The 25151-nt window shown below is 45.3% G+C and overlaps 1 protein-coding gene across 1 annotated transcript in view; it reads left to right on the top strand.

Annotated features, from left to right (window-relative positions):
* CLIP2 (CAP-Gly domain containing linker protein 2) overlaps positions 1 to 25151 on the top strand; it is a 77997-nt gene that overhangs the window by 16339 nt on the left and 36507 nt on the right. The window contains exon 3 of the mRNA XM_082294483.1: positions 18556 to 19094. Within this exon, the coding sequence (XP_082150609.1) occupies positions 18556 to 19094 (539 nt within the window). The remainder of the gene's footprint in view (positions 1 to 18555; positions 19095 to 25151) is intronic.

The raw sequence follows: 25151 nt of genomic DNA, 5'->3' as shown, positions 1-25151 counted from the left end.
TGTGGAGATTAACAAATGTTTGGATTGCAGTTGTGTGAGTGGGTTTTAATATTAGCCTGATTTCTTAATTTTGCACCCAAATCTAAGGTACTGAATTATCCTTTTATTTGTTTGCTAGAGGGAAACACAAATTGACAAAGGAAAATTTGATGGGTTTGGCTGTGTATTTTAAAGTTATTCCTCTGGCCCTGTATTTCTGAATTTCCCCCTTGTTTTTCCATCCCCTCAACTGGGATTGAGAAATGAACCAGAACTCCAGTGATGTGCCTATTTAGCTCCCAGTTGTGACTCTCTCAAGGTGCTTTGGTCTGGATTTATAATTGCAGTATGTCATGGAGTTGCTTTCAGTTGATTTTAATCACATGAAAAACACCAAAATGAGGGAAAAGATCTGAGGCCTCTCTTCTCCCCAGAGGCTTTGTAGTGGCATCTCAGCAGGCACAGTTGGTGCATGTGTTGTGGTATGAAAGGGTCGGTCAGTGGTGGTGTCAAGGCAACCTCTGGGCTGAATGCAGCGCCTGTTCGCTGGAGTTCCTTTGTGCCTTGTTCAGCTCCAGCCATCTGTCACCAAGGGATGTGCAGCAAAGTACCCTGTGCAGGCTCCAAACAGAGTCTGACTACTTTGCTTGAGAAGTTTAAAGTTTTTTTCCTGGAAAAAAGTGGGCATGGAGAAGGGGAGAAGTCTTGTGATGGTGGGCTGGTACTGTGTGACAGCTGTGCTGCTGCTCCTCTGCCTCTCAGGATGGTGCAGGAAGCTTTTGGAAATTGTGGAGCTGCTGGAGCAATCACAGCACTGAGCCATTCCTACCTAGAAGGTGAGAACAGAGCACCTGTGGGGCTACTTAAACAACGTGGGCTGGGTGAATAACAGTGGTTGGGCTTGTAGTTTTATCTCTGACACCACCTCGCTCAGTGTCCTGCTCAAGAGCTGCTGCTGTGTCCCTGCATGGCCTGTACCTGCTCTTCTTCCTGCAAATCCCTCCAAAAGTCTGGCCAGCTACTTCTTGCTCCTCTCCTTTCCAAAGATAATCTGTGAACGAAGTGTGCATCCCAAAATCCTGCTGACCTGCCTGTGTGCCCTTCTCTGAGAACAGAAGCATCTGTGTTGGCTGTGTGGCCTAGCTGCAGCACAGTCACAGGATTCAGCCTTTGGTATGGGAAAACTACAAAAGAAAATACTCTTCTTTTTTCTGTCAAAGTGGTTTAATTCTTTTCCAGAGCCAAGTGTCTACATCACTGAAACCCTAACCACAGCAGGCACTTATATGAATTTTGGGGGTGCATGCAGCCAAAGAATCGTGGTAGATGGCTGTAGAAGGTGGATTTCATTACGTTTCCTGGGATTAATCAAATCTGGACCTCTAGACTTCATATGAGATCTTAAAGTTGCATGAAGGAGTCTCTGTGAGGTGTTTGAGAACCCTGCAGAAACCATGAGCTCTATGACCTGTGTCTGTGCATTGAAAGTGCTTCCTGGGAGGCTGACAAGGTTTTCCTGACTCCACAAAAACTCAGTACATGCCCCTGAACTCCTGCCTTACTCCTTGCCTCTGCACTTAACGCGCCTCTTGCCAGAAAAGCCAAAGGAGACTTCTCTATTTTCTGGAGCTCGATGGAAGAAAACCAGAGTGGTTTGGGTTACAAAATACAGAGCTGCAACACTGATCTATATGAATTTGCTACCTTGGGGAAGGATAGAAATCTCAAAAGCTTGAAATATAGCTGCAAAAGAGAACCATAAATCCAACAAAGCACAGGATTAAACTGCAGCAATGCCCAGTCTGTTGCCTCTGAGATGTTCCTTGGCTCTGGGAGCTTGGGGCTGCCTCAGACCCCAAACTGGGATTATATCTTCCAGATTGCGTGTTCAGAGAAGGTGCCCATTCTCCAGTTGTATGGAAGATATGTCAGAACCATTAGATGCAAATGAAATTTTAAAAGCTTCACACTTTGATCTTCTTCCTCTCCCATAAGTTTATTAATCTTGTCTACACAAGTGCAAGTAGAGGTACTTCCCTTTATTCTTATTCTGGAATACACAGAGTTGCTTTGATTTCTCCTTTCTCTTTTCCCCAGTGCTCTGCTCATATTCCTCTGTAGAAAGTCAAGTGTCTCTTATCTATCTCTCATTTCTCTCTTCCTTTCCCAGGCACGGAGATACCTCTTCAACATTTCCATGTACTCTTGACAACTCACATCTTATGTACCAGAAGGAGGGTCAATGCAGATGAGAGATGCTTTGTGTGCATGTCTATAGAATTTCACAATTCAGGGCTGTAGGTTTCTATAGAGACCAAATGTGCTGTAGTCACACCGAGCCAGCTTGTCTTACGTGCTGTATCAGAGTTATTTTTCCTGAAAACACATTCAGAGTCAATTCTGCTCATGGAATGTCCTACATCCTCTTTGAACTTTGCTTGAGTGGAGAGTTGTGTCTCCTTTCCTGAGCTGGTGCTTTCACAGAGCCATTAGGTGTAAGAGCTTTTGTGGTGGTGGTCTGGGTCAGGTACATTGGCTTGCTGTGGTTGGGGGCTTTTTTTAAAAAAAACCCTGAAATTGCCATTTCCACTAAAAGTCAGTGGGGAACTGGCAGCTGACATGGACCCCTGGAAGAAATTAGCCTTGAGTGGTGTCCATGCTGGCTATGCTTCTCCTTTCACTCCCATAAAGCTCTAACAATGGAAAAAATAAGTTCGGCTGCTTTGCAGTAACTACTTTCCTTAACCAGACTGAAATTTCATCTCCAGCTGCCTCAGGAGAGGATTTCCCACAAATGTGTTGGCTTATTTCCCATGTTTCAAGTGAAGAAAGTCACTGCTCTTGACCCCACATGCAAGAGAGGTTTCTGTGTTAAAGGTGTGGGTCGCTGGTAAAGGGCTCAATGTAATATTTTGATTTCTTGTTACAAAGCTCATATGTCTCTGTTTCTTTCCCACCCTCCTCCTGGAAAAGCCTGCTTTTTCAAGATGGAAAGAGAATGGAAGCTGTGATGAATGGGCCCACAGAGCCCTCCCAGCTGGTGGAACAGGTGAAAGCTGCTGGGAAGAGAAGCATTCACATTTCAGAGTGGGTTTTGTCTGCTCAGAGCAGTGTTAGAGTAATGTGGTTGGAGGAGAAATTTGCCTTTCATACTTCATTTGGCTGTCAGCTGGCTCTAGTGTTTGTTTATGGTTCTTAAATCTCATGTTCAATTAAAAAATTCTAGCAAAAGGTGGAGGAAAAAAGAAATATATTGGATTTGCGGATGGAGCTGGGCAACATTGAGACTTCAGTGCTGGAGGCAAAAAAGCCCAAACTTATTAAGTTTTCTGTGAGACTTATGTGCATGCAGTCAGAATCCAGACCTTGGATTTTACAGATGGGTCCTGTCTTTCTGAATGGGCAAGTGCAAGTGTCTGTCACATCAATTTCATATTTAGACATGGCTAACAATAGCAAAACTGGTTTTAAGCAGTTACCTAGTTTTATTGCCAAAAACTATGCTGTGATAGCTAAATTACACACCATATTGCTGGGAGCCTGGGAATGCCTTCCTGTTTTCATCTAAGTGTATGTGCATTATTTTAGATGAAGAATAAATGCACAGAGCTAATAATGCTGGCATAACGTCTGCTTCTGCAAACACTGTTTGTTGCTTTTGTTCACTAAAAATAAGAGTGAAGCAGACTGGAACACTCCCAGGGCCGTTACAGAGAATGGAATGACTGGGCTCCATAGGGTAATTAAACTACAACATTACAACAGTAATGAGGGTTTGATAAGCCTGAGCTGGGTATCGGGTCCCAGTTAGTTGTATTTGGGTTTTGGGTACTGATGGGCTGAGGCTGGTACCTCCTGGGGGACACTTTACTGCTCTGCCCAGGGGTTGAGTTTGCATGAGGGGGTTAAGTTTTTTTTCTTAATTTCTTTTCTAGAAATGTGATTATGTTTTGAGGGCTGCTTTTAGTTTGAGACTCAGCAGTTCTATGGCCGAGTCTCTTTTGATCTGTACCTGCCTCAATTCTGCTGGAGGACCCTAAATCTCACCACCACCTTAGCTCTCTTGTACATTTAGTGCCTTGCTCTTGCCTTTCCTAGTGGGAAATCTTCATTCCTTTTTATTTATCTGCCACAGTATTAACAACAACATATCAGTAAATTAACTTGGAAATCAGTTCTTCACCCCTCGCATTTCTCAGAATGTTGTTTAAGTTAAATTGGCTGGATGCATAGCAGTAAGAAGCAATTTCTTTTGCTTCTAGAATTTTATGCAGTAAAAAACAGAGGGAAGGATGGTGTCCTTAATGAGGAATTTATGCCTCAGTAATGAGAGAACTTGGGGAGGTTGTTCTCAGGTAATTATTGATGGTTTGGTGGTGTCTTAACACAGGCTTTTTTTATAAAGCTGCAAGAAACTGCTGAGGCTCTCTGGTTTTGTATCAATCTATTAATTCTAATTTCCAAATAAATATGAAAGACAGTAAACCACTGTTTTGCCTAAAACAAAAGAAATAGGATTCTAGTGTCCGGAGCAGCTGATTGACTGGCACAGACATAGGGACCTAATTCTTGTCTATTCAAAGGCTTTGTGCCTCTTGATTAATATTAACTTGGGGTGTTGTGTGCTGGTGAATTGAAAGAGAAGACCCAACATCACGGGGCCAGGGGCTGCTATTATTTCTAGCAAACATTTGGTTTTGCTGTTTTGCATCAGGCCTCATGGAGTGATCGGTATTGTCAGCTCCCCTCTGAGTGCTGTCTTCAATTAAATCCATGCTGCAACCCTGAGTGGATATTCTTGGGGTCGGATTAGTGATCCTGCTGGAAACGTGTCATTGGTGTTGATGAAGTTTGATTAGGTCTTGCTTTATGTTAATGAGTCTGTATACACAGTGTTTTCAGTTCCTTGGGGAGTTGGGAGGTTGAGGTGCCAGTGAGATGTTTGAGGATCAAATGCCTCTATTACAGTATCAGCAGATTAGCACTTCATTAGTAGCCAGAGCTGCAGTATCCAGGTATGCACAGGCAGTCACCTGGTCAAGGAGTTATCAGGTATCTGAAAGAAAACAAGATTGTTTTCAAGGGCTGAGCAGGAAAAACTGCAAATGAGAGTCACTGTTGTGCTGATGCAGGGCTGATGTACAGCTGAGGGGTGGGAACTGCAACAACCATGGGAGCAGCTCTGCTGAGCGATCATTAGAGCCTGAGTGTATCCCCTCAGTGCTGCTGTGGGTTGACTGAAGTGCCCTGTGTGGAGGTCATGTCCCTCTGTACAAATCCAGTTGCTCATGGACACAGATGCTGTCATGAGACCCTGCATATTTGTTCTCATCCTCATGGTGTATCCTATGCCAAAGGTTTGCTGGCTTGGTTGTGAACCAACCACTTGACTTTTGCATAGGGCCTGTATTCAGCCCACATGTGCCATTCATGAGCCACTCTGCCTGTCATCCTGCACTCTGAAATACCTTTTGTACTGAGGTTTTTGAAGGTGGTGGTTCCTCCACCCTTTCTGGTTCCCCTCCTGAAGGGGGGAAGTACCTTTGGTGGCATTCCTCTCCCAAGAAGTAATTCAGTGCATTCCAAGTAATATAAAAGGGCATTGAATCAATCTTAATTTAATCTCCTTCCAGGTGACATATAGAGATAACTGTGAGTCTGATTTTAATTGTCTTAATGATTAGATACTCTTAGAAGGATTTGATAAGAGTCAATCTGTAATATTCAGCTCCTTCACTGTGGAGGGGGTGCGAGCACACACCAAAGGCATGTGGAGGTCAGACGCCGTCCTGTCCTCTCTGTCTGTATCTCTTCACAGAACAGCAGGGAAAGAAAATCAGCTTCCCACAGATGTTCAGCTTATAGAGGTTGGAATATAATGAACCAAATCCTATTCAGCTGGGCTGGTGTAAGTCTGCAGTAGCATCAGTGTGGCTGTGGTTATGCCCATCAGAGGAGGGCTGCAGCTTCAGGGCGGGATCTGCTCCTGCATGTTCTGCCTCCAACAATTGCACTAATCCAGCAAGAGCAGATTAATCATTAAAGGCCTGAGCCAATATTCATTGAAATTAAAAGAAAGATTCCCCTTGGCATAGATGGATTTGGGATGAGAGTCTGCAGGATTAAAGTGGCATCAGACTGTTGGTACGTAATATTTGCTATAGGTTGGAATTAACCATCACACATTGACCCTGCATGTGAGCATCTTCCTTGCAAGCAGTCAGGTAGGTGACTTGGTCTCCACAAAAGCCTTAAAACATTTAGAATACAGATATTATTCTCTATTTAAGTTCGGTAGGATATTTACTTTTTAATGAAGATGTTAGAAAGTAAATAAATATCCTGTTCCCATAAAAGAGAGAAACTGGTATTTATGCAGGAGTAAGGTCTGTAAGAAAACACTGTTTATCACAACATTTGCTCTAAAATAATAAAGAGTTGTCAAAATTGAGCTGTCTGTGACTTCAGCAACTCTATTCAAAATACAGTTGATGGTCTTTCTGCTACAAAATGTGTTTGGCAATGCTGTTTTCCAGCACAATGAGTGTGTGTCCTGTGTGCTACATCTGGATTGTGGATGGGAGGATGCAGCAGAGCACTCCATGGCTGTGTTTGCAGAATTCTTTGTGAGAAAGGAAATGTTTGTGATTGGGGATTTTTAAATGGTCTCAGAGGAAGGCAGTCATGAACTTAGCCATGAGTACATCTTAAAAGCTGAACCTGCACCAAGGTTCAGGAGTTAATTTGTGTGATGTAGTGCACTGCCAGTGCTCCAGTTGTTGGGCAGCATTATGCAGCAGTTAACTCTGCTACAGGAGTGTTCTCAATCTGCTTGAGGAATTCCTACCAAGCAGGAACTGTAAGTCATTCTCACTTTCTGTAATTATAAGCCTCCTATGCACACATGTAACCTCTCTGTTCAAGACTCTGAATGCCTCACCACCTCATGTAAAGCCTGAAGGCTTGTTAGGAAGGTCAGTATGACCCATGTCTTACACACAAGACAGCTTAAAGAAGTAGGTCTTGCCCATGTCATCCTGTAAGTCAGAGGTGAAAGTGGAAGTTATCTTGGCCAGCAGGTTTTTCTGGCCTTTTGTCCTCCCAGTCCGGGCACAGGAGCAGCAGCTTCCCTCTCTGATACCACTTCCCCTCATCCTTTCCAGTGACTGAAGTGTTGTGTCTGTAAACATTAGTGCCTTTGGAATTTGGCTGAGGGTGTGCAGTCATTGAGCTATGGGGCAAGTTTCTGTCCTGCACATGCCTGTCTTATTTCACACTTCAGTCTACACAGTTGTTTGGGATTCATGTCCCTGAAGATGGCAGGAGCATTTTGTATTGCTGTATAACTTATTTCACAGAAATGCTTTCTGCAGAATATTTTATTTGGAGGTATTTGCTCAGAAAAAAACCCAAAAAACTTGCCAGAAATTAGAAGGGTTTGATGGAGATTTAAACAGAAGAATTTCGGGTAGGGATGGTATGATGTTGAGAAAATTCTGAACCCTAAAAAGGGCTTGGGGGTATCATCCTCAGTGACTGACTCTGCCCTGGCTGGGTGTTCAGAAGATAAAAAGCCTAAAACTGATCATCTGATAAACTGCTGAAGCAGTGTCATGAGAGAGAGGCATAGTTCACATGTGAGTCTTTTATACCTGTAAGGTGTGCTGGGAAAGGGAGCCTAGTGTGTGCTCAGGGTGCCTGCTGGGGCCCTGTGCTCAGTCTTTGGTGCAGCTCAACTCCTCATCTCCCAAGCTTTATCTGTGATCTCTCACTTCACATAATCAATTTCCCCACCACCACTGCTGCTCACTTGGCCTACCATCACTCCTGGAATGGTGTAAGATGTCATTTCTGGTGGTCACTGAGGCTTAGATCTGTTGGGTTTGAGAACACTTGCTGTGGGGGTCAATGTTTGTATTGTAGCTCTTGTGTTTTAGGATCAGATCTGGATCATGGTCATGTTTACTTCCAAAAAAAAAAAAAAAAAAAATTAGGCATCTCCTGCAAATAGGTGACTTGGCTTTTCTGCAAATGATGTCTGTTCACGTACAGCTCATTGCCTTTTGAATTGGATACTTAGTTGTTTAAGCCAGGTATTTGGAATAAAGTAGATGACTTTAATCTGCTCTCAAATATCCTTTTTATTAGATTAGGGAAAACAAAGCCAGCCCAACAAACTCTGCATTCTGTGTAGCGTGGGGCTGTGTACAATCAGTCCATTGTGTGCTGTGTAGCCTGCTCTGTGCATGCATGTATGGCTGTAGGAATAAATGGCTGATGGATTGATGAATCAGAGCTGTGTTCAGTACAGTGCAGCCCCAGGATTGTGCCCAAGTTTGCTTGGCAGTTATGAGATGGTTATCTTCATCTCTCCTATAGTTCCTCTGGGATACTGGGGTGCTGCAGATGGCCCCTGGAACCTCCCTCTTTCAGGTGGACGACTCAAGGAGATGGTGCAATTGTACTGATGTCATGTTTCTACTGAGGAAGGGGAAAAACTACATACAAGGTAGAAAGCCTAGTGCTTGTCTGTCTGCTGGTACCATCCCAGCGGTTCAAACTGCATAGCTGGTTACACTGAAAACCAGCCTCTCAGCATGCAGATAAAGAGCTAGCAAAGCATCCTCCTTCATTCTTACATGTCAGGTGTTAAATTTTTCTACTTCTCCTCTCAAGAGTAGCTGCAGACAGGGCATGAGGAAATACCCTTTGTGGCTGCAGGCTGGCAGCTCTTGTAAAGAGCAATTGTGAAGATTATCTCAACTCCTGCCAGAGGGAAGCAGAGCAAAGCAAAATTAGAAAGTCAGAGAAAAGCTTGTGGTTGTACCAAAGAAATATTTCTGAGATTCAGCAGGTAGAAATGAGAAGTGGTTATCTGTCAAGAGAGGAGGAGTGGGGAAGATCTTACTGCTGTTCTCTATTGCTACGTGCTACCCTTATCATGGTGAGACACCATGGTGCCAGCAGAACGCTCACTGCCTGAGCTTGCAGCTTCCAGCTGCACAAACGTACCGAATAAAGGATGCTGTAAGCCTGAGCTGGGGGCATGTGGGCCTCTGCAGTGCTCAGAGTGCAGTGGGAGCACAGGTGTGAGTGGCACAGCTCATCACCTGTCACACCAGGGGAAATACTGTGCCGCACTCAAGCTAATCTGACCTGACTGGACTAACCAGATCACTGAGCACTGTGAAGATATACGAGAGGTTATAATGCTTGTTGCATAGCTGGAGTAAATACTGTGCCCACAGGCAGTCTGTACCCAACCTGGAATCAAACTAGACTGTCTCCTGTCATTTAACTTTTCTTTCCCATGGATTGTTAGAGGTGCAGTCAATCTGCGTGTGCATGGCTGCTCAGGTTATGCCCTGTGAGTAAATAGCCTGAGTTATACACCCACAGCAACTTCTCCTGCATCTTGTTCCCAGTACAGGGAGCTGCTGGGATTCCCTAAACTGGCTCCAGTCTCATCAGAAAGTAATAATTGCCCTCTGGACAAAGCCAGGCTTTTTTTTTTGGTACCTTCTATTCTACATTTGTTTGGGACTGAGCTAATGCTATTATTTCTGAATGAATAAGTCAGTGACCTTTCTGTGTGCACGTGCTTGAGCAATGTACTGCTTGGCTGCTCATCTCAGTTGGTGCTGTAGGAATGGTCCCAGAGTCCATCCAAGTGGGTTTTGTGTGGGAATGATGCCTGAGCAAAATTCCAATATGTAAAAAGGCTGTGACATTTCAAAACCATGCTGCTCAATTACTTCTTCTGGTGTAGAGAAAGCACTATGCTTTACTTGGCTGCTTTTTACGGTGTTTGGTGCTCAAGATAAATTTCTTCAGTTCAGAAGGTGTCCCAAGACTGTTCTTCTCTCTGTGCCAGTGCCAGTGTTCTGCCTGGCAAATCGTTTATAAATGTCTCATTAAGGACCTGTGTCTGCCTCCTTTTCTTTCTTTTTGTCATTGGATCAGCTCCCTGAGAGCAGCTGTCTTCACTTCCATCACAGCAGCCCCCAAACCACACTTGCGCCTTACAGATTCCCACAGCCGAAGAAACCGCGGACAGCTGTGCACGTGTGTGTGTGTGTGTATGCTGGGGTTTGTGGGCATGGTGGGTTTAGGCTGAGCTCCTTCCCGAGCTTCTCCATGCTTCTTTGAAAAGAAAAGGCTCCAAGAAGTCAGCTTTGTGCTAGCTTTATAGAGAACTGAACATACGGCGTGCCTGCAGCTCTGCAGCCAAGGACGTGTGCGAGTGTGTGCCGGGCATTCACGGGGAGTTGTGCGGCACTGGGGCTGCTGGAAGGAAGCTCCCCGTGCTAGGCAGGAGCCTTCCTTGTAAGTATTTCCCTGCCAGTTGGTGTTTTTGCTCTCAGGGCTATCTCATAGGTTACCCTGGGCTGCTTTCTAATGCTCCTTTCTGCCTTTAAGTCTTTCATTACTTTCATGGTCTGTGCGAGGTAACCCAGTTTGGCTACGGGACTAGTGGGACAAAACTTAGTGGGTCTTTAGAGCTAAGGGCTTGCTTGAATGGAAAACTGTATTTTCTAGTCAGAATAAGCTATGGTGAATAAAGTGAGTAATGCTTCTATGTGGAATATTCTCTAGCTGAAGTGATTTTATTATTTATTTAAGGAAGAATAGAGCCTGTGTTATGTTGTAATACACCCTGCGTTACTTTAGCATACTAACCTGGGGCTTATTAAATTCTAGTTTTGCAAATGTGTCTGTATGTTATTTCTAGAGATGAGGGGTGGCACATGCTGGGGAAGAAGATATGGGTGTTCCAATCTTTGTTAAGTTGCAATACTGTTAAAATTGTGGGATTTTTTTTTTTCATTATTTTCTGTGAAAAAATGCTTCTCCAGAGGTGTGATATATAGGTCCTGTTTTAAGGCTGAAAAAGTTAAATAGAGTATTGAAAAGTGAATGTTGAAAGAATATACTTATGGTTTTAAAAATAATAATTACATAAAAATTAAGACTCTAATCTTGAGATGAATAGATCCATCCCTACGCTGCAAGGTAATTATCCCTCAGTGAAGGAAACCTTGTGCATTTGCTACTAGTCACTCGCCTCCCTTGTGCTCTGTGCTGCCAAAACCAATCTGCTTTGCATATTTCATTGAATACCGTTGTTTATTTGAAAAAAAAACTTCAAATCCTCACACAAATATGTAGCTTTGCTGTTTGTTTCTTTTCAGAATTACACTGGATTTGATCTAGCATAGCTGGTAACCCCCCCCGGCTCCTCCATCCCTCCCATCTCTAGCGGGCACCAAGAATGTGTGTCTCGCCTGTGGCAGAGCAGATTTTGTACCAGTCAGCATCTTGAATGAGACCTTTATAAGAAAGCCTTTGTTTGGGATGTCTGTTTGAGGTTCATTGCCCTTCCCAGCTGTCTCTCTGGAGGCAAATATTTGTCTCAATGGGCATCTCCTTGCATTCAGTGCAAGACATCTTTGCAGTGGTCCTTACTCGGTTTTGCTTCTCATTCATAATTCTCATTCTTATTGTCTTCCTCCTCACTGCAGTTTTATTTCTGAGTATGTCTCCTCTCTTCAAAAGAGCTAAAGCCAGGGATGCTGAAGTTGTATCAGATCTTAATATTCACACCATTGGGGTTATTCCAGGGAGCAGCAGGGGCAATAGATTTTCAGGGTGCCAGATGCAGAGCTTGCCTCTGTGCCAGATCACAGCCCAAACTTTTCAGCTTTGAACTTGCAGAGCTTTCAGTCGTTGTTTCCAAGTCAGCCATAAATCTCTGGGGCTCCTTCCTCCCACAGTGTGCTGCCAGGCAGTTGGCTATTGTCTGCAAAGTATTGCTTTTTCTCGCAGGCACCTCTTCCCTCTCTGTTTCTGCCTCATCCTGCAGCTTGAAAGGGCCATGATAAATCTTGCAGAAAACAGCTGCTTCATTGCTGTGCTTGATAATTTGAATTTGGATGTGGCAATGGGCTGGCTTTCACTTGATTGCTAACAGCCTCATGTTTATGTAATCCAAGCTGCTTTGAGAAGCTCAAATCCCTGTGTGGGAACCTAGAAATCCTGTGTGTCGAGGCCTCACCATCAGTGAGTGCTGTGGAGGCAGCAAGCACCAGCCCTTCTCCCATGGGAGGTGCCTTGGCTGTGCCTGTGTGGCTGCTGCTAATGCTGCCAAGGGAAGAATCCCTGGCTCCCTGCACAGGTGGCAGTTCCAGGAGGTGCAGCAGGTTGTGCCTTCTTTTCTCTTGCCCAGTAGACTAGCTGCTGTAGGCGGTAGGGAGCAGATGCTCTGGACTGTCCCCCTCTGAGGGGAAGCTCTGATGAGCACTGTTCTCCATCAGGTAAGTTCTGCAGTGTTATGCTTGGAGATGAAGTGGCATTGCAGACCCAGAGAAGTTTCTAGTAACTGCAATGTAAATAGATGAGTAAAAACCACTGCACCACGAGCTGACAGTTATGTGGCTGTAAGGACAAGACCATGCTGTCCTCCAGCTCACAGTGGAGGGTGGTGGGCTGTTGGATGGGGCTGTATCATCCACCACAGCTGTTTGGTGCCCTGAGCACAGGCTGCAGCCTGAGCAAGGATAGTGTCTGACTGTCATCCCTACCTCGTCATCACAGCATTGAACCAAACAGTAAGCCAGGCTGCTCTAATGCCTCCAAGGCTCTTGCATAATCCCTGTGGCAGTAAAACCAGATGTTATTCCTTTTAGCTGGCACCCCTGTGGCCAGCAGTGGGGTTTTCCAACTGACAAAATCTGTCTTGGCTTCAAATGGGCATTACAGTCCTTGGTCTTGGGACTGTCCTGAAGCCCTGCCCGAGCTGCGAGGAGCAGAGCTGATACCAAAAGTTTTTTGACCAGTCTGGTTGCAAGGCTGCACTTTGAGATTCTCACAGACTGCACAACTTGCTGCCCTGCCTGCCTCCTGCTACAGGTTAGTGGCATCTACAGAATGAGCCAGTGACATGAGGGGGAAGTGCCTTCAGTCTTGTGACAGTGGCAGTTCTGCCAGGCTGGTGCACTTTTTGTTGCTGGATAGTGGATGAGAAGCTTATTGATTACCATGGAGAGGGAACGCAGCCAGGAGTAGGTGGGCAACTCTGTGCTACCTATCAGGCTGTCTTGTGATGTGATGATATTTGAGTGCAAAAACCTCAGAAAATTAAAATAGAAAAGGAAAGAAAAGACCTCTTTTAGGGGCACTGCAAAGCTATTTTGTAATCTCATGTTTGTGCTTATTTCTCCCTCCCTTACACAAGGTGCTACTCTGGAATCTATCTTCTTTTTTTTGTTTTGTTTTGTTTTGTTGGGGTTTTTTTGTTGTTGTTTGTTTGGGTGGAGAGTTTTTGGGTTTTGGTTTTGGGTTGGTTTTTTTTTCTTTTCTCTTTCTTTTAAATCCAGTGTGTCTCCATTTTATCAATTAACTGCCTGTCTCCTGATTCCATAGCAACACAACAGGCTGTTGCATTTCTGAGTCCTTTGGCAGTTGGGGTGCCTGGCATGTGTCTTGGGAGCAGTCGGACTACAAAAGGGTTCTGAAGGGAGTAGGAAATACATGGGCAACACTCATTGTGCGCTGCTTCTCATGCTAAACTGCTCTTCCCTTCCTCTCCCTCCTCCCCTTTAGATACAAGTTTCCTTTCCCCTTTGTTTCAGTTGCCTGGTGTTAAGAGAGTGCTGTGGGAGGTCAGAAGATGTGGAGGAAGTGAGGGGATGGATGGGTTCAGTGGATGTGGATGGGACTTAAACATAGCACAAGGCTGAGCATGTTGTCAGGGATCCTGCAGAGAAAGGATGCTGATGCTGCAGAGCAAGTGCTCTCTTCCTCCCACTTCAGTTTCTAGAGCTTTCTTGAGGGGGGGTTTCTTGCTTCTGTACTGTACAAAGCTTCTCTTCACTCCTTCCTGCAGCAGTTTCCAAGAGCTGGAAGAGTCCATGCCCTTTTTGCAGAAGCCTTTGTGCTTCCAGGGATTTTGGACACATGGCTTTCATTGACACAGTAACGAGAGCCATGTGAACAGGCTGAAACTTCAGTTAGACCTTTAACCTCTTCAGCTCTTGGTTGGTAGGAATTTGGCTTCTGAAGTACTGGTGCCCTGTCAGTGTGGGCCCCTAAAACTGATGGGATGAGTTTGCAGAAAGAGCCTTAAGCACCAGGTTTGCCATATTGGGGGTTAATGTGTAGGCTTTGTGAAGGCCAAAGGAAAAGTAGAGATTTGGAGCTGGATAAGATGTGCATTTAGTGGATGCTCTGTGTGACTTCGATTTAAAAGTTGTTGTTCAGCCCTGGAAGCTGTGACCTACAGGAAGCCCATTTAATCCAAAAAGAATGAGCCAGCTAATGAACACAATAGGGTTGTTAAGTTGGAAAGCCCAAGTGGAAGAGATGCTGCTCACTGCTTGTTGTGTCTTGGAGCCTGGTCCCAGTGAGAGGAGGAAGGCAGGAGCTGCTGTCACAGTCCTGACTAGCAAGTGAGGTCTGTGCTGGACAGAGCAGCACAGGGAGATCCTCTTGGATCAAGCAGGAAGAGCTTTCCTCATTGCTGGCTTCCAGGTGAGCTGTTGAGTTAGATGCCTAGTAGTGACATCCAGAGAGTTCCTGTGGCTTCTTGATTGGCATCAGCAGGTACTGGCAGGGTTGGAGTAGAAATACCCAGTTTGTTCCATTGGGTGTGTTTCTCTTGTGTAACTCTTACCAGTTTCATACCTGAGATCTGTGTACCCTTGTTGTGCTGTTTCTTGGAGCTTGTTTCTTAGTGAGTTTTTTGGAACTTTTTGGCGTTCATCTGGGGAGTCTGACTAGAACAAGAAGACTTTTCTTCTTCAAAACAGCAAATCCAAGTGTCACAGACCAATAGACCAACTCCTTAGATGTCTATAGGCTGGAAAAGCTCAGGGTTCTTTCATGGCAATCGTCTTGGGTGGCTTTCCCTTCAGCTGTAAGAGGTACTTGGAGAGTGGTGGTTCCAATGTCAGATCTCTGAGAGCAGTGCCATCAGCTGATCGTACTTTTGGGCTATCCTAAGATACTCATGGGATTGAAGTCAAGTTACTCATTGCTACCATTTGCCTTCTGAAAGGCTGGTGACCAGATACCTACCTGGGAGCGTCAGAGCTCAGTCTACTTGGACTACTCTGGATGCTGTCTGACTGTCTAGTTAATGGGTCCATCAGATCCAAAGCCAAGAGAAATTAGTTCAACTTGATCATGGTGACTCTTGGCTTCTCTGAAAAACTGCTGCACAAAAGCCCATTAGCTGCTCTGTGGTTATTATTTCATATGTGAGTAATGAAGCCCATGTAAAACACAAGTTTCTACGTTGTGGCCATAATAAAGAGGGTGAACCTTCAGGCCGTTCCTTACTTACATACTGAACTTTTGAATAATTCACCTAATGCTCAAGAATAATGATGCTTCTGCCAGCACTGCTCAGGAGCCTGGAATGAGATTGTTTCCCTCGGATGTTGTAATTTCTGTAGGTCAGCATACCTGCCTATCAGACAGGCACCTAAAATGAACAAGAGTGTGAAGTTCCACTAAAATTCTGGCTTTTGGGGGAAGACAGTGTTGCACCAGGAATCCAATGAACTGTTCTTTATTTTTTTTATGGTCCAGGTAAGTTTTGAAGATGTTTGCTCTTGCAGTGAAATACAGTGAGTCTAAATTCGGTTTTAAATCCTGCTGCACTGTTTGTTCAGCCTTGGGCAGCCTTCCTGCCTTTCTTTGCTTGAGCTTTGCTGCTGAAGGATTTGCTTATCCCAGCCACATTGCAGAGGTGCTTGTGAGAGTTAATGTGACCTGTATCTTGACCATTAACTAACATCCGAAATCAAGAACTACGCTGAAACTCAGGCTCCAGTAAGACTAGAAAAACAGTTTGGATCTCTTCTCAGTATAGTTGCAGAGCCCCCCAGATTTTATGTGCTTATAGTTCCCTGCACAGTAGGTTGAGTTTGGCTGTCCTGGACATGGTGCATACGTGTGCACAAACATTTAAGTGGCACAAGCTTTATGTGTTAGGGTGCTCTGCCAAGCACGAAACCAAGGTGTCAGTTGTGTTTCTAATTTAATTTATTCTCCTACCTTTCACAGACAGTGTTGGTGATAAATCCCTGTAGCCAGCTTTGGTTATTTAAGTTAGAGTCTTCTTAAGATATAACTTCCCAATCTGGCTGCTTTACTGTCTCATGCTATTAAGCATTGAAATGACAATAGTGGCCTTATTTTCTGCCTGTGGTTGTTTTTATAGTTCAGATGGATGGAGCCCTGTTTCCTTCGCACTTCTTTTTATTTAAAGTCTTTTGTAAAGATCAAAAGCTCTAAGCATCCTTACAGTCTTTGGGTTTAATTTTTTTAAGGTGAAACTGGTTCTTGGATGTAATGCTGTCCCTCTGATGGAGTTCATTTCGGTGTACCGTCTTACAAAATTGAGAGTGACACAAGCTTGAATGCCAGAAATCTGCCCAAAAGCCCTCAAAACTTAATGAAGAACATGTGGGGTTGAGGAAACTTCCAGTGCAGAGTCCAGAAGCCAGGAGAAGGTTCTCCCTGGGAGCTGGCTGAGCTCTGCTGGGAGCTCCATGGTTTCTGTTGCCACCAACATTTTCAGTTGGGGACAGTATTTAGTGTCCTTCCTGTGCCCATCATGGGATTTTCTCGAACATTCCCCATGTGTTATGCTGTGCATGTCCCCTTTGGCTGATCTTCTCAAGAATTGTTCCAGCTCCAGCCCACTGAGCCCAGTGAGCTGGTTGGAGATACTTCTGTTCATGAGAGAAGTTTGTACAATCACACCTTAACTTCTCTCTTCTTGTTCAGATAAGGTTCAAACCAGGCAGAGGTACTGCTTCCAGGGGCCCCAAACTGGTGGCCACAGATATTTGTCAAGTGTTGCCTCTGGAGTCTAATGAGAACCAAAGTGTCAACATTGATCCCTTGTAACACATATGATTTAGCAAAAACTAAGTTCTTCGTGCTATTGCCCTGGTGCTTTTTTCCTTCCTCTTTGCCTCTAGCAAAGCTTTGAAAGCTTTTGCTTTGAGAGCTTTTATGTTTTTCAGGCTTTCTATGAGCTGAGCCTGATCTGTCAGGCCCATTACTTGTGAAAGAGCTGTAGCAGCCTTGCAGACTGAGCCACAGTGATGGCTGAGGCTGAACAAGTTTCACAGTTCATTACACATACACTCTGCAACTGCTCAGGGTGTGGTCTGTCAGCCTTCTCCGGTAGCAAATAAAAATTTCTTCTTGGGTGTGCTTTAGACTTTTCTGGTTGGTGGCACCCAGAAACTTCAGCTGAAAGTTTGGCTGAAGAATCCAGGGAGCTTTCATTGAGCACAGGATATGTGGGATCATGTCTCCTGCACACACCTCCTACACCAGCTGTGTGGGAGAGCCACACTTGGGACCTCAGGGCTACTGAGAGCTGAGGATGGCTGAAGGTCCATGGTATGTGACTTGCTGGATCTTATTTTGCCAGCTTATGTCCTCAGTTTCTGTTGTGGTTTCTTTTGGGGCTTTACTCAACCTCCCCCTTTAACCTTCAGGAGTTTTAATGAAGTTCACATGTCCTTGTCATTTGTTGCCCTGGGGCCCAGGCTGAAAGCCCACAGTTTGTGATAGGAGGGTTTGACAGTGGGGTCAGCAAGAGTTGCATCACTGCTGTCTTGTTTGCTTGGGTTGACTGTTCCCATTCAGGCACCTGTCATGTATTTAAGGGTCCCCTTTTGTATTACGGCGAGTTTGGCCAATCAAGGCTCTGCTGGAGAGTGTGAGCAGAACAGTGAATTCCAGCATCACCTGCAGTTTTCCTTCCCCAGGTAGCAGAGCACTGCTGGAAGGCTGATGCTGGAATAAGGGCACTCTTTATTGCCAGTTATATTGAGTTCCATGCACGTCATGCGGCCCTGGAAGGCTGTGCATTAAGGTCTGTAGATGCTTCCTGTTTAGAGAGATGCTGTTTATATTGAACATACTCCATGTGTCTGCTGCTGTGTTTGCTCCAGCAAAGAGCACAGCAGCAGCTGGGAAAAATGGGGAATTTGTGGAGGCAGCTGTGTGGTCCCACAGGAGCTGTTAGTGCCCTTAGTGGGACACTTAGTGGGGTTCTCATACTGCCAAGTACTAAAACATCAGTGCCTCACACTTCCTAAATAATATATATACATTTTTTGATTTATTTTTTGGGCAAAAGCATGACTTTGTCTTCTTTCTGCAAAGCAGCAGTTTACTGGGCTCTTTTTGGTCCTTAAGCACTTAACCACCACTCCTGTGCTTTTGAGCTTATCCACACTAGTGCAGCCCCTCTGGGTCTGTGACGGGGCTGGGGTATTGTAAAAAGGGATGAAGGTGTGGGCTCATTTCTTTATGTTCTGTGTGAGACCTGCAGAAGCTGAGCAGCAGATGGAGATTCTGTGCAGGTTGCATTCCCGCTGGGGAAGGTGTGTAAGCAATGGGGTTCACTCAGGTTTAATCTTCGCAGGGTGTAAACCTGCGATCTAAGTTGTCCCAGAAGTTTCCTTTCTGTAAATGCCTTTTCCTGGTGCTTTGACTTCCTTCTAGGATGTCTCTTTATACCAAAACCTCTTTTTCCTTGATTCACAGGCTCACCTTTACACAAGCAGGGTACCACATCCACCACCAGCGCCGAGAAGTCGGGTTCAAAGGTTGCCGAGGTGGGCGATGATTTCCTGGGAGACTTTGTGGTGGGCGAACGTGTCTGGGTGAATGGAGTGAAGCCAGGTGTGATCCAGTACCTTGGGGAGACGCAATTTGCTCCAGGCCAGTGGGCAGGGGTTGTTCTGGATGACCCAGTGGGTAAGAATGACGGCTCTGTCGGAGGAGTGCGATACTTTGAGTGCCAGCCGCTGCAGGGGATTTTTACGCGACCATCCAAGCTGACACGGCAGCCGGTGGCCGAGGGCTCAGGGAGTGACGCCCCCTCCGTGGACTCCCTGACGGCTCAGAACTTGTCATTGCACTCGGGGACGGCCACGCCACCTCTGTCCACTCGCGTGATCCCGCTGCGGGAGAGCGTCCTGAACAGTGCCATGAAGACGGGCAACGAGTCTGGATCAAACCTCTCAGACAGTGGGTCTGTGAAAAAAGGGGAGAAGGACTTACGGCTTGGAGATCGTGTGTTGGTGAGTTGATTGTGGGGTCCCCCTGGAAGGGCAAAGGACAAGGATTTGTCCCCCCACCGAGTGTTCCTGGTCAGTTTCAGGACGAGACGAAAGGAGGACAGGGTTGGTGGTGAGGTGTGGGATGGAGCATGGTCTTGGGAGATGCCGGGGCCAAGTAGGCGTGAAACGTCTACACTGTTACTTGTGTCTTCTGGACATGTCTCTCTTTCACACTGGTGCAGGAGTACATATTCCAAAGTACTTCTTGTATTGGACAAGTCCTGAACTGGAGAAAGATGTCAGAGAGAGAACAACTGAAACCCGAGGGAAATAGAAGCAAAACCATTTATGTTCTAATTTAGTGATACTCCATAATGGAGTGTATTATTTTGGCTTTCAAGGAATTTGCAGCAGTGTCTTGTTGCATGTGGCTGTACATAGTTGGAAAGGACTTGCAAGAATCTCTCCTGTTGGTTGCTCTTTCTGATGGTTCAGTTTTCTTATGTCAGATGTGACACAAACTCCTTTCCTGTACAGAAAGGAGCTTCCAGTAATTTTTAAAATATGGCAGGACTTTGGGAGAGATCACTGTTGTGATGGATGAGTCCTCCACATCTGATTTCTGTTGTTATTTTCATTATTTGGAATAGACTACCTGATGACTTTAAGCCAAAATGCCACACTTGCACTAGGAATGGGTTACTGGAAGTTTGCCACCTAGTTTGTCATTATTTGTGTCCTAGTAAAGGAGATGAAGAAGGAAAAGACTGATATCAAAGACAGGGAGACTGAGTTCTGTCCTGCAGCTCTGTAAGAGAGTCTAGTTTTGTTAGTGTGTGTGATATATAGTGTAGTATCAAATATTGGAAGAGCCAAGCATTTGAGCACAGATCTGTTGTGACTGAATCCTGAGTAGTATCTCTGGATCTAAAAGGTAAAGGTGACTCTGACTGACAGCCATGACAGGTTGCAGAGGGATCAGTCTTTGCACATCCTGGGTAATCTGAATCCCATTTAAAGTTATCCATGTAGTGTTTCCTTTTTGGGGCACCTGGTTCCAGTACCAGCAGTGGTTGTGGGGGAGGGCAGACAGACTGGACATCTGTTTAATGACAGGTGTCTGGTAGAACTGGCTCCACAGTCAACGTGAATCAGGAGCGTGTGCAGGGACTGTCAGAGCCAATCCCAAATGTCCTTTTGGGACAGATGTTGGGTTGTCCAATAGTTTTTATTTTATTTATGTAGAATGTCAACGATGTAAAGTTGGTGATTTTCAGAGGAGGGAAAGTGAAGATTGGTTCTGCTTATGTTCACTGGATGATACTTTGTAAACCTAGTGTGAATATGTAGGTTTGTAGAGGTGAGAGAGTTCTATTTTCTTAAATTTTCCTCAAAACATGCACAGGAGCTGACACTTGCTCAAGGGTCTGTCTGCTTCCTGATTTCAGCAGAGTCGGCCTCTCATCCCCTCCCCATCTCTACTGGCAGCAAAGCTGCTGCTGTCCCTGCAGTCCCAGGACAGGGTGGGCAGGGAAAGGTGGCAGCACGGTTCTGTTTGCACGAGCATTGATGCTTCATGTTGGTGTGTTACAGCAGCCACACATGGGGAAAAATTAACCTGCGGATCTGTCCTCTTTTTGATCAGTTTGTTTGCTCCCATTTTCTCCTGTGCTTGTTACAGGGAGTGGGGGGAGTGTTCAGGTTAGAACTTACGATTTTAGAAGCAGCAGTCATAGAATGCAAACTGCAAAATATAAAATCTATGTTCTTTCTGAACCGGGCGAACAATGGAATGATGTTCTCCAGACTTGTTTTACGCCTTTCTTCTCCTGACCATAACCCCTCTGAGACAGGACCTGTTCCCTGAACACTCCTCTCATGTCAGTGGGGCCCACACAGAGTGAATTTTGGCATAGCCACAGAATACAACCAGGGAGCATCTCTCCCCTGAACTTCTGTTGAGTTGTGTTTTGGGGATGGTTTGTGTTTTTTATTTGTTTTTAATGAGGGTGAATCCTTAAAAGCCTGCCCTCCCTTGCTTGCTAATTTCTCCACCTCAGATGTTATTAGATAAAGTTTGTGCTATGACTTGTTAGTGTAATAAATAGCTCCAAAAGAGCGAGCCTGGAGTAAGCTTAGTCTCTCACTGGTTCTAGCAGGAATGCTCAGCTTACAGAAACATCAGGAATTGTTTGCACGCAGTCATAGAGATCCAGGAAAAGAACAGATAATAACAAGAAGAAATAATCTGCTGTTATGGTTCATTCACATGTGCTTGGCTTGGCAGCTGACTCTTATTTTACTTATGGGAGATGTCAGTTAATCATGTTGGCTGTTGGAATACATAAACAATAATTCTGAATTAACCTGAGTTGCCTCAAGTTCCCTGAGCAAATCTTTGTTAATCCTCCATGGATTGGTACAGTTTTAGTTGTCTTTATTTCTCTTAGTGTTTCCTTTTCTGAAAGAGTGTCTTTTCATTTGAGAGTGGCTTTTGGGTGCATGGGATCCACCAAAGGCTTTTCAGATGAGGGAGGATATGTGTTTTCAGTGACTGCTTGTGATGGAGCACAAGGTTGCAGGGGACCTTTCCAGGTCAGCCAGATGGACACCTGGTTCTCTGCAGCCTGGCCATTTCCTGATAGTGCCTTTCTTTAACTTCATTAAAATCTGTTATAGCTTGAAGACATTTTTGCTTTTCAGTTACTTTGTTCCAAGACCCTTTCTGACTCTCCAGCAGTTGCAGAAAGAGACTTTCAGCTTTCCATTAGGAGCTTTCCATTAGAAGAGTTGGATAATATTTGCCTTTGGCACTCAGACTTTTTCCCAGGATGTAAAATTACATTAAAGAGATGAAAAATCCACCCTAATATTGTAGAACTCATCTCTTGAAGTCTAGCAAATAAATGTAGGACAATTATTAACCTTTGCTTTAGTGACAGTGGAGCTTCCTGAAGTGGGATAATTGCTGGAGTTCTACTGATAATTGCTTTCTGACTTCCTGCAGGGAAAGAAGGGATGGAAAGAAACAGAGCAGTGGAGCATTTTCTGCCTGGGAGGAATTTCTGCTTGTTTTTTTTGCCTAAGAAAATGTATTTTGCATTCTTTGTGGAGAGGCTTTCTTAGCAGCTGAATTCATTCCCCCTTCGATGCCATTGCTTTCTGAAGAAGTGGGGGAATGAGGTGGTTTTATTATATGTCAGCCTAAATAAAAAATAACTTAAACTAAAAAAATTCCTCTTAGAATAGGTGTTCTGCCCTTCAGCCACGCTTGTGTCTCCTAACTGGGATTGTGCACTTCAGCATTGAAGTGGAGTAATAAATAAGACTGTTTAAGGGCCAGGTTATATCCCAGTGGCTGGTTCAGTTGCTGAGGGGTATTGCCCCAGATACCTTTTGGATGGATTCCAGGTTTGTGGTTTTGCTGGAACTTGCAGGTCTTCAAAGCCAGTGCAAATGCTGAAACAGCAGCACTTGCAGGGAGAGTCGATGAAGCAGCACCTCAGCTGACGTGGGGCAGGACTGTGTGGAGCCTGCCTGGGCTGCTGAAAATGGATCCTGGGCTTCCCCCTCAGTGTGTGGTTTTAATCATGTCTGTCTGCTGCAAGCTGCTTTTGCCTGCAGTGTGTTGCAGCCCCTGGCTCCTGGCAAATGATGGAATGCGCTCATGAATAAACGAATCAAGTTCTTTCTTCAGCATCCCCCCAGCACGTCTCTGCCACAGCCCTGCTTGGCCAGCCTGGAGCTGCAGAAAGCATTGAACCACCTGAGTGAGAAATAATTTCCTGAGAAGCTCCCTGGGCAGGAGAATTGGAACCTAAGCCCTTCTCCTTGGGCAGAGACAACTCACTGCTCTGCTGCCACCAAGTTCCTGAGCTATTTCAGTGCCTGAGACTGAAGCCTCACTGCTGGAAAGGCATGCAAGGTGTTACAAAGGAAGGATTCCTGCTCTTTATTTTCCTGATTAACTACTGGAGCTCTCCCAGTTTGTGGGGTCCTAGAGGTGCAGCAATGCTCCTGTGTGGCCTTTTTCAGACAAACAATCACCAGGCATATTCCCTTATTGCTAACCAGGCAGAAAAGAAGGAAGGATTCCATTCTGTAGTTCTATCAAGGCAGGATTCTTAGTATTCCACTGCCTGCTTAGAGCTCCATCCATAAGACCAGCAATTGCCATGTCATGACTAGAGAGTGTTGCAGAATGGCAAAGTGTGGGAATGATGGATCTCTGTCCCTATGGAAGTTTGTGACAGGCAGTGGGAAGTGCAGTGTTCCTGCTGTTTGCAGGATTCAAGAGACAAGAGAACACCTAGGACTCCTAGTTGGAGCTCTTTCCCTACTATAAATTGTTGCTGGAAAGGGGCTTTTTACAGGAGTGTGTAGTGTCAGGATAAGGGCGAACTGCTTCAAACTGGCAGAGTAGGGTTAGATTCTATATTACGAAAATATTCTTTGCCTGTGAGGGTGGTGAGGGGCTGGCACAGGTTGTCCAGAGAAGTTGTGGCTGCCCCATCCCTGGAAGTGTTCAGGGCAAGGTTGGATGGGGCTTGGAGCAGCCTGGGATAGTGGAAGGTGTCCCTGCCTGTGGCAGGGGATGGAACAAGATGAATTTTAAGATCCCTTCTAACCTAAACCATCCTGTTTCTATGATTACCTGGGACTGCAGTGAAACAAAGAGGGAAATAAATAGCCTAAAGCAACCTAACATTAGTACATTAACCCTTAGAGGCTCTTTGTGCACACCCTCCTAACCATTCATTTGGACTGAGACACTGCCTGGCCCTTGTCTGCTGGGTGCAATATCTGTCATTAAACAGGTGTTGTAAGTGGCCTGTGGTGGAGCAAACTGTGTTACTAACGTGGGCGGACTTGGTATTGGAGACAGCCCCAAGAGAGGATGCTGTAATTCCAGGCTTTCCTCTTACACCACCTCCCTAGGATATTATTTTCTCACTGGTGCCTGACAGATAAATGCACAGAAATGTCTTGCATCAGCAGCGCTGTCAGACTCATCACTGTGCAATGCTGACTTGTGCTGTGGGGATGGGTAGGCACAAAGATAAAGTGGTTGGATGAAAAGAAACTATAAAAAATTCCTGTAGCTTCACATATGGAGGGCTGGCCTGTAATTCCTGGCTGTCTGTTTCTCCCCTCACCCTAAAAGCCAGTTCTGGCATTCTCAGATGACATGGTATTTTTCCGATCAGATAAAGCTGCTGATGGCCAGATGCCACAAGTTGTATTTACAGATAAACCAGACCACAAGCCAGATCTCCACCTTTCACTAGCTGCTGAACACTAGCCCTAGCTGGGACACAGCTCCGGTATGTGATGGCCATATCTCCCATAGGTACACACATTTACCCCCTGGTATTTACAGGTCATTATTTCAGGTGATCTGTAGTAGCTGGACCCACAGCCTGTGCCTTTGCCAAAAGCACCCTCTGTAAATCAAGTATTATTGTACAGTGGTTTTCAATGCTTGGAAGAGCTAAACTGTGTGTGATGGAAAAACACAGCTCCTGCCTCTCTCAGCTTGGGTAGAAATAGGATCCTTTACTGTGTGGATGAGTATGGGGAGGGGGAAATAAACCCAGCCAGTTATCCCCAAGGGAAAGGATGGTTGCTCCAGCTTACAGGCTGGATAGAGCCTGCAGGTACAGCTCAAACCAGAACAAGCCACACTTGTCCAGTTAAGGTGATTTCCAAGTTCTTATTGGCATCATCCAGTAACAGAGTGGAATAAGCTGATGTGCTGCACACAAAAAGTAGTTGAAGGTCCTCAGAGTGTAAAGCAAGTGTCCTGTGTGTGCTCTTTTTCCCCCACCCCCTTCCTCCTTCTTCCCACAGGCGAGCAGCAGGAGAGTGCCATGGCTCTGCTGGGACCCAGCATGGGACATGGGAGCTCTGCAGAGGAGGCTTGTCTGTGTGCTGGGCACTTTATGTTCCCACCTCCACCCTCTGGTCAGCAGCCCTGTCTCGTGGAAAGGCTTTGAAAATCAATTAAATGGGTAAATTAGAATGTCAAACAGAAAGTACAGTGTTACCTCTGGGTTTCTGCATGGGAGGATGCTCAAG

Source organism: Coloeus monedula (genome assembly GCF_965178545.1).
Source record: "Coloeus monedula genome assembly, chromosome: 20".
NCBI classification, from domain to species: domain Eukaryota; kingdom Metazoa; phylum Chordata; class Aves; order Passeriformes; family Corvidae; genus Coloeus; species Coloeus monedula.
Note: the sequence above shows the minus strand (reverse complement) of the source record. Positions and strands in the feature narration are given on the sequence as shown.